Source organism: Brassica napus, chromosome C6 (assembly GCF_020379485.1).
Source record: "Brassica napus cultivar Da-Ae chromosome C6, Da-Ae, whole genome shotgun sequence".
NCBI classification, from domain to species: domain Eukaryota; kingdom Viridiplantae; phylum Streptophyta; class Magnoliopsida; order Brassicales; family Brassicaceae; genus Brassica; species Brassica napus.
This window is the reverse complement of record NC_063449.1, coordinates 35,015,015-35,028,971: the sequence shown is the minus strand read 5'-3', so window position 1 is coordinate 35,028,971 and position 13,957 is coordinate 35,015,015. Positions and strand designations below refer to the sequence as shown.

Sequence of the window (13,957 nt, the reverse complement as noted above, 5' to 3'; positions counted from 1 at the left end):
CTTGATCCCATTGCTGTTGCAGAAGTTATTGAAGTCATGTGAAGTAAATTCACCTCCTCTATCAGTACGCAGTGTTAGTATCTCTCTGTTTAGTTCCTTCTCGACAAGCTTCTTAAACGTTTTAAACCTGTCAAATGCATCACTTTTGTCTTTCATCAGTATAGACCACATAAATCTTGTGTTATCATCAATGATGACAAAGATATTGCGGTTGAGAGAGAGAGTTGCAGGCGAGATTGGTCCACAAAGGTCTGCATGTAGAAGCTCTAGTGGATGTGATGCTCTAAACATTGTCGCTTTTGGAAAAGGTTGTCTCGATTGCTTGCCTACCAAGCATGAATCACAGAGTCGTCGTTCTTCACTTATTTCTGGCAGACCATGTACCATTCTTTTAGTTGCCATTGCTCGTATTGTCTTGAAGCTAATATGGCCAAGTCTGGCATGCCATCTCCATGGTTCCTCCTGTATCTTTGCGTGTAGACAAACTGCTCTACCTACTTGCAGTTTTAGTTTGTAGAGTCTGTTTGCAGACCTTAAGACCTTCACGAGCAATCTTCCTTCAGGATCTCTTAGAGTCAAGTAGTTGTCTTTCATTCGAACATCACAGCCTTGCTCGGTTGCCTGTCCTAAGCTTAGGATATTGCTTCGTAGCTCAGGGATATAGTATATGTCAGTTAACATCTTCTGCTCCCCCGTCTTTGCCTCAAACATAATCGAACCTTTTCCTCTTATGTCAACATAAGATCCATCTCCAAATTTTACTTTCCCTTTGATATTTTCGTTTATCTCAGAGAAGTACGATCTTTGTCCTGTCATATGGTTACTGGCTCCGTTGTCCAAGTACCACACTCCATCTTCTTTCTTGTCAGCTTCCAGTTCTTTCGGCATTACCTTTTCTTCGTTAAGGAATACCACCTCCAGCATGTAAAGCGCTACTTCTGCAGTCTCTGTTTCAGTCTTGTTGAGTTCATCCTCGGCCTTCTTTTCGGTACAAACAGAGGCGAAGTGTCCCTTCTTCTTACAGTTATAGCACACTATTTGAGAGTAGTCTCTCTTTTCTTTATTTCTCTCACCATAGTTGCTCCTGCCACGACCCCTTCCTCTGTTACCACGGCCACGTCCTCTGTTCTGTCCTCTCCCTCTTCCTGTATTATCAGTTCCCTTCTGATCGTAGGACTTCTCAGTGTTTGAGTACAGAAGACTTCCTTGTTGCTCAACTGGTGTATAACCTTTTATGCGCTCTTCATAAGCCTTAAGTCTCCCAATTATATCTTCAAAGCTTGTTGTTTCCAAGTCTAACATTTGTTCCAGAGATGCTGTCATGAAGATAAACTTTGGTGGTAGACTATTAAGGAGCTTCTTTACTACTTTAGGACCCTCAATAATCTGTCCCAATGTCGAGGCCTTTGATACAAGCTCTGAGATTTTTTCAGTGAATGCATCGATTGTGTCTGTATCTTCCATCTTCAGACGATCAAACTCATTCATTAATGTTAGGAGTCGAGCCGACTTGACTCGTTCTGCGCCTAGGTTTCTTGATTGTATGGCCTCCCATATCAATTTAGGAGTTCCAAGATCACCCACCTGTAAAACCAGTGATTCAGGTATCGACTGGAACAGAAGAGCTATAGCTAAATCATTCTTGTCTTCATCGTCGGTTCCTGGCTCCATAGCTTCCCATGCCTTGTGCACGCGTAGGAGTGCTTTCATCTTCATCACCCATACCGTGTAGTTTGATGTGTTTAACATCGGACACACCACTGCACTAGGAACTGATTTCTTCATCTTTACTACTGCCTTTGAATCTGTTATAGCTTTTGGGTCTGCCATCGTTTCTGTATCCAAGCTCTATGTGATCGAGATAAACCACAAGCTCTGATACCAAATAAAGTAGCTAATGACACAGAAACTATAAAACGGTTCTTTGTTTTATTTCTTTCTTTTCTTTCTTCTTATTGTTGTGTTGAACAACTTACATTAGTCTCCCCTTATATAGGTAATAGAAACTTCTTATCTTTTCCTATTACAAGTTAATCTAGGAATCTTAGTCTTTATCCAAAACCTTTAAGTTATCCTTCTTTCCTTTATGGATAACTTGAATCTTAAGCTATCTCTTGAAGCTTATCCAACACATTTGGCAACTGGCAAGCTCTTACATCACTAAAGACACACAACAGGATTTGATTTGGCAATAATATGTTTACAATTAGTAATTCATGATTCACTTATGAAAGTGATTTACAAGGATTGATTGTGACTTGTATGATTCAAAAATGCTGTCATTTGTTTTCATTGTTAGTGCTCAAGAGACACAAGTGTGTATCTTTTACAGAAGTCAACGTATCTTGGAGCAGAGTCTTACGTTTCTTCTTACCTTATCAAGATAATTTATTCTTTCTTTAATAGGAAATAATACGTAGAGACGGCTTTGATATTTTTATTTTTGAACGTGTCCAAGAAATGTAATATTTTCAAGTATCTCAAGTCGTGTGTTGATATTTTCTCAGACATGAATGAGACTCAAAAGTAGAATCTTTCAACCTCATTTCTTAATTAAATGAAGTGTATTCAGAATAAGATATAATCATATAAATATGGTCTAGATTCTTCATTAAATGTTTCTCAAACATTGTCAACTAAACTAAAAAATATTCAGAAATCCAAGATACATTGGAAGCAAAATCTGTTTTATTTATTTATCATTTGATACAGAATCTGGAGACTTGATCATTTATAGACACTCACATAAAGAGTAAAACATGAAAAACACACAGAGGAATTGCAAGTTTATAAGGAAAGAGTCGGTTCCAAAGTAAATATTTTGGTTGTTCTTGTGATGTATACCACATACATGAAAACAATAACAAGTAACAACAAGCAAAAGAACTAGTAGTAGTAGCCAAGGATGACTTCCCCTTTTGGTGGGAAACATTGAAACAGCACCAAAGATCCAATGTCTCAGATATGGATAGAGAAATGGTGCAAGTCCCCACCTCCATGCATGTCATTGGATTGTCCATGAACAAGCATAGCTCGGTTAGTCTGAGTTGTTGGAAAACCTGACAACTGAAACTCGGTGTGTCCGAAGATATCAGCACCGTCGGAAACAGATGTGATGTCTGAGCCAGAAGTGGTTGAGCCACGGTCTTTGTTGTGCTGCAGCATATGAGCGTCCAATCTAGACATGTTTGCCTTTTTGCTTCCCTGTTGGACCAGCTTGTCACGTTCTTGTTCTTTAGCAGCAGTTTGTTCGGATTCTTGGAGAAGTTGTTTGGTGTTTAGGAATCTTCCACCAGATCCTCTTGGCCTTTTGAGAGCATGAACATGTCGTGATTCATGAAGATAAGGCTGTTGAAATAAGGAAAAACAGAGATGAGCAAAGCAGTTGTAAGTGAGATTCATTTGTTTGTGAACATTTATACATTATACCTTCCTGGCTTTGATTAGTTTGTTTTGAGCCTCAAGCTTGGCACGTTGCTCTCTTCTCCTCATGATTGCGTGGTATTGCTTCGCATTGACAAAAACTGGCTCAGTTTCTGTGATCTCCACTGGTAGTGGAACTCGACCAAGAACCATACCCACCATTTGGGGATGGCATGTCTGCAACAGAGATTAAGAGTCTTAAAGGTCTCACTAACTAAATGCAAGGATACCAGAAGAAGAAAGTATAAGAAAGGAAAGTTTTACTAACCGGTGCATGTGGTAGATATGTTGCAGCCAATAAACCACCAATCTGTGGATCAGCATAGTGAAAAGAGAAGTTAGCCTGAACCATGTATGATATAAGATGTCAGTCCACCATCAGAAGTTTGCTATTATTACAAAATAAAAGATTTACAAATACCTGCGTAGGAGCAAAGTGAATACTTGGGACTCCTGTCATTGAGGCTGAGTTAGGATGAGTTGCAAATCCTTTATGTTGAGTTTCTTCAGATCCTAAACAAACATCTAAAAAATAAGAGACATGATACCAAACAACAGCATTCTCATATCAAGAAAGTCAAAACATCAAGCAAGAGTCTATAACATAGAATATCACACAACCTTCTCTTTTTTATAACTAACTCCATACTTTAGAACTGACCTGACTTTGTTGAAAACGAGATTTGTATGGAAGGATTATCATCCCCACTGCTTGCAACTTCAGTGTAAGATTGACAAGTGGACTGAGATGAAGGTGAATCCAGATCCTGAAAACTGATTTGCTTAGTGGTTTGCATATGTTCAGGTCTTGCATCCACACCACCCCATGAGATGCTAGTGTTCAGGTATGGCAAAGTGGAATCTTTCTTATTCATCTGATGCATAACGCCCAACAAGCTGTCCTCACAAGAAGAGTACCTACACAGTTCAACCATGATTCATAAATTATATGAAGAAGAGGATAATTACACAAAACATTTAAAGGGCTCAAATCAAGAAGAAAGGGTGAAAACCTAGAAATAGAAATAAAAGAGGGACTGGAAGTTTCTAAATTGGTCTTGTCTAAACGAATTCTGATTCGATAGTACTATATTGGGTAAGCTAAAGGATGCAGAGATCAGTGACGATTGGCTCAAATTAGAAATCTTCCGACCAAGATTTGTGCCCTGTCATCACTTTAGGCAAAAAGGCGTTGACTTGCAGAGGAAAACTTTTTTTTACCAAATCGGTTAAACATAACAATCGCACACGCCACAAGACAGATACAACGAAAAGGAGAAAACTTTGACAGAGATTAAAACAACAAAAGCGTTTCGAACAAGAGAGACAACCTTTTGAGTAGTTGGATGAAACGACGATTAGTTTTGCATGTCTCCCTGTCCTTACAGAACAAAGTGGACTGTTGTTGTCTCTTTGAAATTTTGAATGAAACTAAGTGAATCAGAGGGTGCGTGTCGTATTGGACTGGTGTGATCCTTCTTTTGATTCTTTGTCTATGTCGATTTCTATCTCTCTTAGCTTTACTGGGAAACCACCATCGCCATGAGCACCACCACTGCCACTTTCTTCTTCTTCTCCTTCTCCTTCTGGTTTATTATTGTCTTTAAGTGCTTTTATTATTCATTTAATTGTTTCACTTCACCCAAAACACAGAATAAAGGTGGCTCCCGCAGAGATGTCAAACAGGTTGATCCGTCTCGTCCCGTCCCGTACCGCAGCGGGTTCATCTTTTTGCGGGTCACGGCGGATCAGGTCCGCGCGGGTTGCGGTCTCCAAAAGGTCATCCCGAACCCATACCGCCAAATGCACACTTCTTCGCGGACTGTCCCGCAGGACATACGTCAATGTAGTGTATCCGATCATGCTTGACACTACAGACCGCTCCAGAACACTTCCTGATGCTGCAGGCTGCTCCCCTACACAACCAAGTTCACATAATTAATAAACATGAAGCATTTACTCCTCAAATTCTTCAAAATCACTATATATATTATTCTTTGAGTCTATTACATTTCATATAAGTTTTTGAAGTCAATTTTTTCTATTGAAATTATAAATGCATGTATAACTTAGCATCAATCTAATAATCGCGTTAAGACAATTAATAAAAGTTCACACTTCATAGACAGAACATTATACTTATTAATCAGTTACTAACAACAAACGACGAGCTCAAACAACATAAATACAATCGACATAATATTTAGAAAATGCATGTACAGTCAGTAAGAAGGGAAGCAAATCATACCCTCGGAAGTCGCATTTGTCGGTGAGCGGCTCATGAAGTGAAGAAGACGACCATGCATGCAGCAAAGGAAGAGCTCCGGCGGTGGATCTCAGAAAAATAAAAGCTCTGGCGGTGGATCAAAGAAGAATATAACCTCCGGTGGTGGATCGAAGCAGAGAACCCATGTTACCCACCTGAAAACGAGTAAAACTGTTAGACTCCAAAAAACAAAAAAAAAAAAATACAGTAACTACATAGATCTTTCTTTACCTGTGACATGCATGCGGTCACCGTCGCTGAAGAAACCATCGCCGGAGATGGATCTTGGTCTACGATGGAAAGGGAGTTCGCTGAGAGTTTGAGGAAAGAACTTATCTCCGGATATGCATGTTTGATCTGTGAAGTTTAGAACCCGAGATAGGAGTACCAGAGCTTATCGCCGTCGCTGGAGCTCCAGCTCCATTTCAGTCGGTGGCGACTCGTCTCTCTCTCTCTCTCTCTCTCTCTTTTATTATTCATTTAATTGTTTCACTTCACCCAAAACACAGAATAAAGGAGGCTCCCGCAGAGATGTCAAACAGGTTGATCCGTCTCGTCCCGTCCCGTACCGCAGCGGGTTCATCTTTTTGCGGGTCACGGCGGATCAGGTCCGCGCGGGTTGCGGTCTCCAAAAGGTCATCCCAAACCCATACCGCCAAATGCACACTTCTTCGCGGACTGTCCCGCAGGACATACGTCAATGTAGTGTATCCGATCATGCTTGACACTACAGACCGCTCCAGAACACTTCCTGATGCTGCAGGCTGCTCCCCTACACAACCAAGTTCACATAATTAATAAACATGAAGCATTTACTCCTCAAATTCTTCAAAATCACTATATATATTATTCTTTGAGTCTATTACATTTCATATAAGTTTTGAAGTCAATTTTTTCTATTGAAATTATAAATGCATGTATAACTTAGCATCAATCTAATAATCGCGTTAAGACAATTAATAAAAGTTCACACTTCATAGACAGAACATTATACTTATTAATCAGTTACTAACAACAAACGACAAGCTCAAACAACATAAATACAATCGACATAATATTTAGAAAATGCATGTACAGTCAGTAAGAAGGGAAGCAAATCATACCCTCGGAAGTCGCATTTGTCGGTGAGCGGCTCATGAAGTGAAGAAGACGACCATGCATGCAGCAAAGGAAGAGCTCCGGCGGTGGATCTCAGAAAAATAAAAGCTCTGGCGGTGGATCAAAGAAGAATATAACCTCCGGTGGTGGATCGAAGCAGAGAACCCATGTTACCCACCTGAAAACGAGTAAAACTGTTAGACTCCAAAAAACAAAAAAAAAAATACAGTAACTACATAGATCTTTCTTTACCTGTGACATGCATGCGGTCACCGTCGCTGAAGAAACCATCGCCGGAGATGGATCTTGGTCTACGATGGAAAGGGAGTTCGCTGAGAGTTTGAGGAAAGAACTTATCTCCGGATATGCATGTTTGATCTGTGAAGTTTAGAACCCGAGATAGGAGTACCAGAGCTTATCGCCGTCGCTGGAGCTCCAGCTCCATTTCAGTCGGTGGCGACTCGTCTCTCTCTCTCTCTCTCTCTCTCTCTCTCTCTCTCTCTCTCTCTCTCTCTCTCTCTCTCTCTATCTCTCTCTCCCCTTTGTTCTAAAGGTGGCAGACGAAATTAGAAGAGAAGAAGTTGCGAGACTTTAAGGTTAACCGCGGTTTCGTTTGGGCCATCCCGCTAAAAGCCCATCCCGCAACATTGCGGGATAACAAATCCTAGGCCCAATCCCGCCCCGCCACAGGTTTAAACGGCCATGTCCCGCGGTACAAGCCTTCGGTTGACATCTCTAGCTCTCTGCCTACTTACTAGAATCATTTACCCTCAAAAATATAATATTAAATTTTTTTAAATGATAATTTTATAAATTGAAATTGGCCAAATATTTTCAGATTCCTAAGTTCCCTAAAAATGAAAATTTAAAATTGGAAAAATACTAAAATGATAATGTTAAATAATTTAAACAACCAATTGTGTACTGGTTAAAATTTTGAATTTATCTTTAGAAGATTTTTTAACTTGATAACATAACTATATAATTTTTTTATATATTATAAATAATAATAAATTATTTGAAACATATATACGTAATGTTATTAAATTTTCATGATTAATAGATGATTTTACATATACATATGATATCTTCGATATGTATTTTTTTTTTACAATATATATGACCACAACAAATAGCTCCATTTATAGCATTCTAAAATTTCTATAAATTTTGTAGGAGTATTATATAATCTGTAAAATTACATCTTTGGAAATTGAACCTCAAATTAATGTAATTTTTTTTAAAAAAAATTTACCACTCGATCACGAGGTTTTCATAAAGACTTAAAAGTCACAAGTTTAAACTCTAATACATTTTATTGTGGTGAGTTTGTTTTCCTGTTTATCACTTTAGCAATAATGCATTATCAACTTTCCCCATCTTATATTCGGTTACAGCTAAGTTTTTGGCTGCATGATGTCTTACAAATTAATCTAATCACTAATCAGGTAATGAAGCCAAAAAGTATGAGCTATCTTGGCCACGTTAGCTTTGGTTATATAAAAATATTTTAGATATTTGTGTAAGTTTATTAAAATATTAAATTAGTGCCACAGTGTGTGTTGTCGTTTCCAGTGTCCAAAGCTTTTTAATTTTATTTTTCAAATTAACCGTCGACATATTATTCCGTAGGTCCTAGAAATACAAAGTTAAATTATCTAATGGTCAACTATAATCGAATTGCGACAAAAAAAGTCAAATTTAGTTCAGAATTCTCTTTCGGCGTAAAATAGCTGGCTCCCTCTTTTGGGCTTATCTCCCTGTTTGCTATTGTACACCTCATAGCATAGTGGGGCTACATGGCTAATTAAATACATTTCCTTTTAAGAAAGTAACCTTTTTCTAGATATTTTCTCTGGTTTCCAACCTGATTTCAGAAAATTCTAGTGTTTGTTCATCGTGTTCTTAAAGGATTTTCTTCGATCAAGAAAATTTCAAGACCGTAGAAGTTGGTGGTTTGCATGTTATTATCAAGATTTGAAGTGCTGGTCATGTCGTCTCATCTTGATAAAGAACTTTAAAATCTATCGTTGGAAGAAGAGGACGATGTTCCGTTCATCCTCCCGGACATGCCGGAATACTATTATACAGCAAGGAACTCGCTGAGCTTGGTGGGAAGGCTCCTTAATCCGTCATGTCAGAGGATGTCTGATTTGATTCTCGAGATGCCTAGGAAGTGGCAACTATACGACAGAGTCAGGGGTGTGGCCCTCTCTAAGGACAGATTCCAGTTCATTTTCAAATATGAACATGATCTTCTTGATATCCTCAACAGAGGCGTCCATACGTTTCGGTTATGGCCGATTGTTTTGGAGAGATGGGTGGAAAGACCTCCAGAAGATTATCTCCAATACTTTATGGTGTGGGTTCAGATGAGGAACATCCCATCAATCACTATACTTTCAAAGCTCCGTGGTCCCTTGGAGACTTTGCAGGCCAGGTGGTGGAATTGGCTTTCGATCCAGATAAACCTCAAACCAAAGACTACATCAGGGTTTTAGTCAGGTTTAATGTTGCTAAACCTCTCAGGAGATCAAAAAAGGTGATGTTGCCTGGTGGTGAGGTGGTCAACATTCTGTACGACTATGAAAGACTTCAGAAAAGGTGTTATAATTGTCAAAGACTCACTCATGAGCAAAGCCAATGCCCTTTTTTCAATAAGGGGCGGGTGGATCCGATTAAAGCAGTAGAGTCTTCTTCAGCTGGAAATAAAAGAATTGGCGTCTCAGATTGTCTTTCTGCTTCTGACCCTCTGTTTGGTCTCATCACTGAAGACCTTGTAGGATTGGATCCTATTACAGGAAAGCCTAAGATTGCACAGGAAGTTCTTGATGATATGCGTATGTACCTCATGGTTGCGGATGGTCCTGAAAAAAGAGCTAGAGCTGAAAGAGTGAGGAAATCACTAGAAGAGTTAAAGAAAGACCCGATTGGGAGAAAGACTTGCCTGATGTTAGAACCATCTCCTTCGATAACTAATGATGTAGACAAAGGAAAAGGGATTGTTTATGACTTCAGTGTTCAGATGAAACCAAACTCAAATCCAGTGAAGTTGATGACGTCGGCGATAGCTGCAGGGTCAAGGTTCTTACAATCAGAAAAGTGGTTTCTGATTTGCCAATTCTTAATGCTCAAGTAGTGTCGTTTCGTTCTTCTTTCTCTCAGGTAGGTTCGATGGGTTTTAGTACGGGTTTCTCAGAACCAAGTACGTACGGGACTCCCTTGAAGAAAGCTAGACCTCGAAGAAGGCCGGGTACTTTTAATCGAAAGGGAAATGGTAAAGCTACCATGATTCCAGATAAAGATTCTGGAGTGCAAATTGGAGAAGGTGTAGTGTCAGATGCGAAAAGGAAGGCGCAGGATGATGTTGAGCCATCTCAAAGCTCTGCAAGGTTTAAGAAACCATTGGTGGTTCCAAATGAGGGACCGCCCAATATCTAAATGACGATGATTAGCTGGAATTGCCAGGGCTTGGGCCGTGCACAAGATCTGGTGATTCCAAGACTATGGGGGATGAGACAAGAACATTTCCCAGAAATTTTGTTTTTGATGGAGACGAAGAACAAGCGAGACGTTTTGGTAGATATTCAAACCTGGCTAGGCTATGATAGGATGATGACAGTGAATCCTATTGGGTACAGCGGCGGCCTAGCGTTGATGTGAAAGCTCGGTGTATATAGACTTCAAGTTTGTTGATAAGCACCTGTTGGATTTTCATGTACAATTTGGAAATCTCAGTTTCTTTGTTTCTTGTGTATATGGTGAACCTGTTCGTAGTGAAAGACCGCATTTGTGGGAGAGACTATCTCGGATTGGAGTCTTCAGAAAAGATCCTTGGTGTATGCTTGGGGACTTTAACGAGATCAGAAACAATGATGAAAAAATAGGAGGTCCTAGAAGAAGTGTTATATCTTTTCTACCGTTTAATGATATGCTTGAAATTGGCGAGATGGTTGAACTTCAAAGTTCCGGAGATACTTTCACTTGGGGAGGTAATAGAGGGACCTAAGCTGGATAGGTGTTTTGGAAACAAAATGTGGCATCGGCTGTTTCCGGCTTCTAATCAAGTTTTTTTGGACAAAAGAGGTTCAGACCACAGACCTGTGTTGGTTAAGCTTTCAGCTGTTTCGGTGGCCAGGAGAGGACAGTTTCGTTTTGATGGAAGATTTCTTCATAAAAAAGGGGTTAAGGAAGAGATCAAGAAAGCCTGGTTAACCAATCACCCCTACTTTGAAGCAACTGTTTCGGAGAGACTGAAGTGTTGTAGAAAATCCTTGAGTAATTGGAAGAAGAAAGAGTGTTTGAACTCGCGTGATAAGATCAATCAAATTCAGTTTGCTCTGGAAAGAGAACAGTCTTCTTTAGGTGCTTCAACAACGACTATCACCTTTCTAAAAAAAGAGCTTGTCAAAACTTACAAAGAAGAAGAAGAATATTGGCAACAAAGATGTAAGGAGCAATGGGCAACTAAAGGGGACTTGAATACAAAGTATTATCATGCCTCAGTCAAGCATAACAGAGCTAAGAAGAGAATCGTTAAGCTAAAGGATGATCTTGGTCAAGATCAATTTTCTGAGGAAGCTAAAGGAGAAGTTGCCACTGCTTACTTTGCTAACCTTTTCAAGTCTGCCAATATTGGAGAATTTTCTGAGCTGTTTGAAGGTTTCTCTGCTAGGGTTACGCCTACAATGAATGACTCCTTATCCAAGGATGTGAGTAATGCAGAAGTCAAAGAAGCGGTATTCTCAATCAAGCCTGGGAGTGCCCCTGGTCCTGATGGAATGACGGGGTTATTCTTTCAAAAATATTGGGGAATTGTAGGTGATCAAGTGACCAAGGAGGTGAAGGATTTCTTTTCCTCTGGTCTGTTTCCAGCTGAGTGGAACTTTACGCATCTTTTTTTTTATCCCAAAGATTGATGACCCTATCCTTATGTCTGACTTGAGACCCATTAGCTTGTGCTCAATCCTTTACAAGATCATATCCAAGCTTCTGGTTTCTAAGTTGAAACCGCTTATGCTAGATATTGTGTCTCCAACGCAATAAGCTTTTGTGGAGGAAAGGCTTATAACAGACAACATTCTTATAGCCCATGAGATTATCCTTGTGCTGAGAACTAATGATAAGGTCTCTAAGGAGTTTATGGCGATTAAATCTGATATGTCGAAGGCTTTTGACCATGTGGAATGGGGCTACTTGCGTGCATTGATCTCAGCTTTGGGGTTTAAGCAAGACTGGATTGAGAAGATCATGTTCTGTGTCTCTACAGTCAGCTATGCTTCCTTGATCAATGATGTTCCTTATGGCCTTATTCATCCTGAAAGAGGTCTTCGACAGGGAGACCCCTTATCTCCGTTCCTCTTTGGTCTTTGTACAGAGGGCCTCATTCACTTAATCCACAAGGCAGTTGAGAATGGGAGTCTTCAAGGTATTCAGTTTTCTGAAGAGGGACCGATGATTCACCATTTGTTGTTCGCTGATGACTGTTTGCTCATCAGTAAAGCCTCTCCGGATCAAGCTAGAAAGTTGGTGGAAATTCTGAAAATTTATGAAAGAGCTACGGGGCAGCTGGTTAATGTTTCTAAATCAGCCATCTCTTTTGGCACGAAGCTTAAGGAGAATCTGAAGGTTGAGATCAAAGAGATTACGGGCATTGGAAAAGAAGGTGGTTCTGGTTCTTATTTTGGATTGCCGGAGTGTTTCAGTGGTTCTAAAACGAAGCTCTTAGCCTTCATCTATGATAGACTCAAGGGTAGATTATCTGGTTGGTTTTTGAAACCGCTGTCCCTCGGTGGAAAGGAAATTCTGATCAAAGGGGTCGCTATGGCAATGCCGGTTTATGCAATGTCGTGTTTCAAACTTACCAAGATTTTTTGCGAGAATCTTACTAAAGAAATGGCAGACTTTTGGTGGAACTCTCTGGAGCACAAAAGGAAATTGCATTGGTTGAGTTGGACTAAATTGTGTTTGGCTAAAGAGCAAGGGGGTCTTGGGTTTAAAGACATTCAGAGCTTCAACCAAGCCCTTTTGGCAAAACAAGCTTGGAGAATTTTAGCTTATCCCGACTCACTGTTTACGAAAGTTTTTAAGAGCAGATACTTTGAAAATTCAGATTTTTTTTCTGCTAGGATCGGATCAAGACCTTCTTATGCATGACGGAGCATACAATTTGGTAAAGAACTCTTGGTTCAAGGGTTGAGAAAGCATGTGGGCAATGGTCAAACCGTTTCTGTATGGGTGAATCGTTGGATCGAAGGAGAAGTGCGACGAGCTCCTCTCATGAAGAATATTTTTGTTGATCTGTTGCTGAAGGTTAGTGATCTTATTGATCATCAGAACAGCTGTTGGAATCTGGAGAAGCTTCGTGATATGTTTTATGAGGAAGACATTGAAAGAATTTTGGCCATGAAAACTGCCTTTGGGGAAGAAGATTATTGGGTTTGGCTGCATAATAGGCATGGCAGTTATTCGGTGAAATCTGGATACTGGTTTATAAACAATCTGCGTAGAAGAGAAGAAATCAGAGAAGCTGAAGCACAACCTTCAATTAATGTCTTGAAGGCTGCCATTTGGAAAGTTCAGACGGCTCCTAAGATTAAAACGTTCTTTTGGCGAGCTATGAGCAATGAAATTCCGGTGGGGGAACTCCTGGTGAAGAGAGGAGTTAAAATGGATCCATGTTGCCAGTCTTGCGGTTTCCAAGGCGAGTCTATCAATCACATAATCTTCCAATGCTCTATAGCCAGGCAGGTATGGGCGTTGGCAAATGTTCCATATCCAGAGAATGGCTTTGATAAGGTATCACATTTCTCAAACTTCCATTCCTTGATTTTAATGATGAAAAATGCAACCATCCCTGAGGAAGTAAGAAATGCTATTCCCTGGATTGTGTGGTATCTCTGGAAGTATAGAAATGGCATCATCTTTGGTGCTAAACAAATGACTGCGTTGGATTTAGTGATAAAGATTTTCGAAGAAGCAGATTTTTGGTTAATGGCTCAGAAAAATAAAAAGATCCGTGAACAGGAGGAACAAGAGGCAGGGTTGGATGTTACAAAGTCCTGGTCTGTTCCTCCAAAAGGTTGGCTGAAAGGGAACATAAGTGTTCATTGGAACAGATCGCAAGCTAGATGCGGAGGTGCCTGGGTTGTTAGAAATGACAAAGGAAAG

At 39.9% G+C, this 13,957-nt stretch overlaps 1 protein-coding gene across 2 annotated transcripts; it reads right to left on the bottom strand.

Moving 5' to 3' along the window:
* Positions 1 to 2,760: 2,760 nt before the first annotated feature.
* LOC106402883 (nuclear transcription factor Y subunit A-3) lies at positions 2,761 to 5,044 on the bottom strand. 2 transcript variants are annotated; one of them, XM_013843695.3, is made up of 6 exons: positions 4,755 to 5,044; positions 4,085 to 4,341; positions 3,845 to 3,936; positions 3,692 to 3,766; positions 3,430 to 3,600; positions 2,761 to 3,348 (listed from the first exon to the last, which is right to left on the bottom strand). In XM_013843695.3, exons 2-6 carry the CDS (start codon positions 4,305 to 4,307, stop codon positions 2,959 to 2,961), a joined length of 951 nt encoding a protein of 316 aa, XP_013699149.1. In that variant the 5' UTR covers positions 4,308 to 4,341; positions 4,755 to 5,044; the 3' UTR covers positions 2,761 to 2,958. The 2 variants fall into 2 exon arrangements, with proteins under 2 accessions (XP_013699149.1, XP_013699150.1); XM_013843696.3 differs by having other exon boundaries at positions 3,692 to 3,733.
* Between the last annotated feature and the right edge of the window lie 8,913 nt (positions 5,045 to 13,957).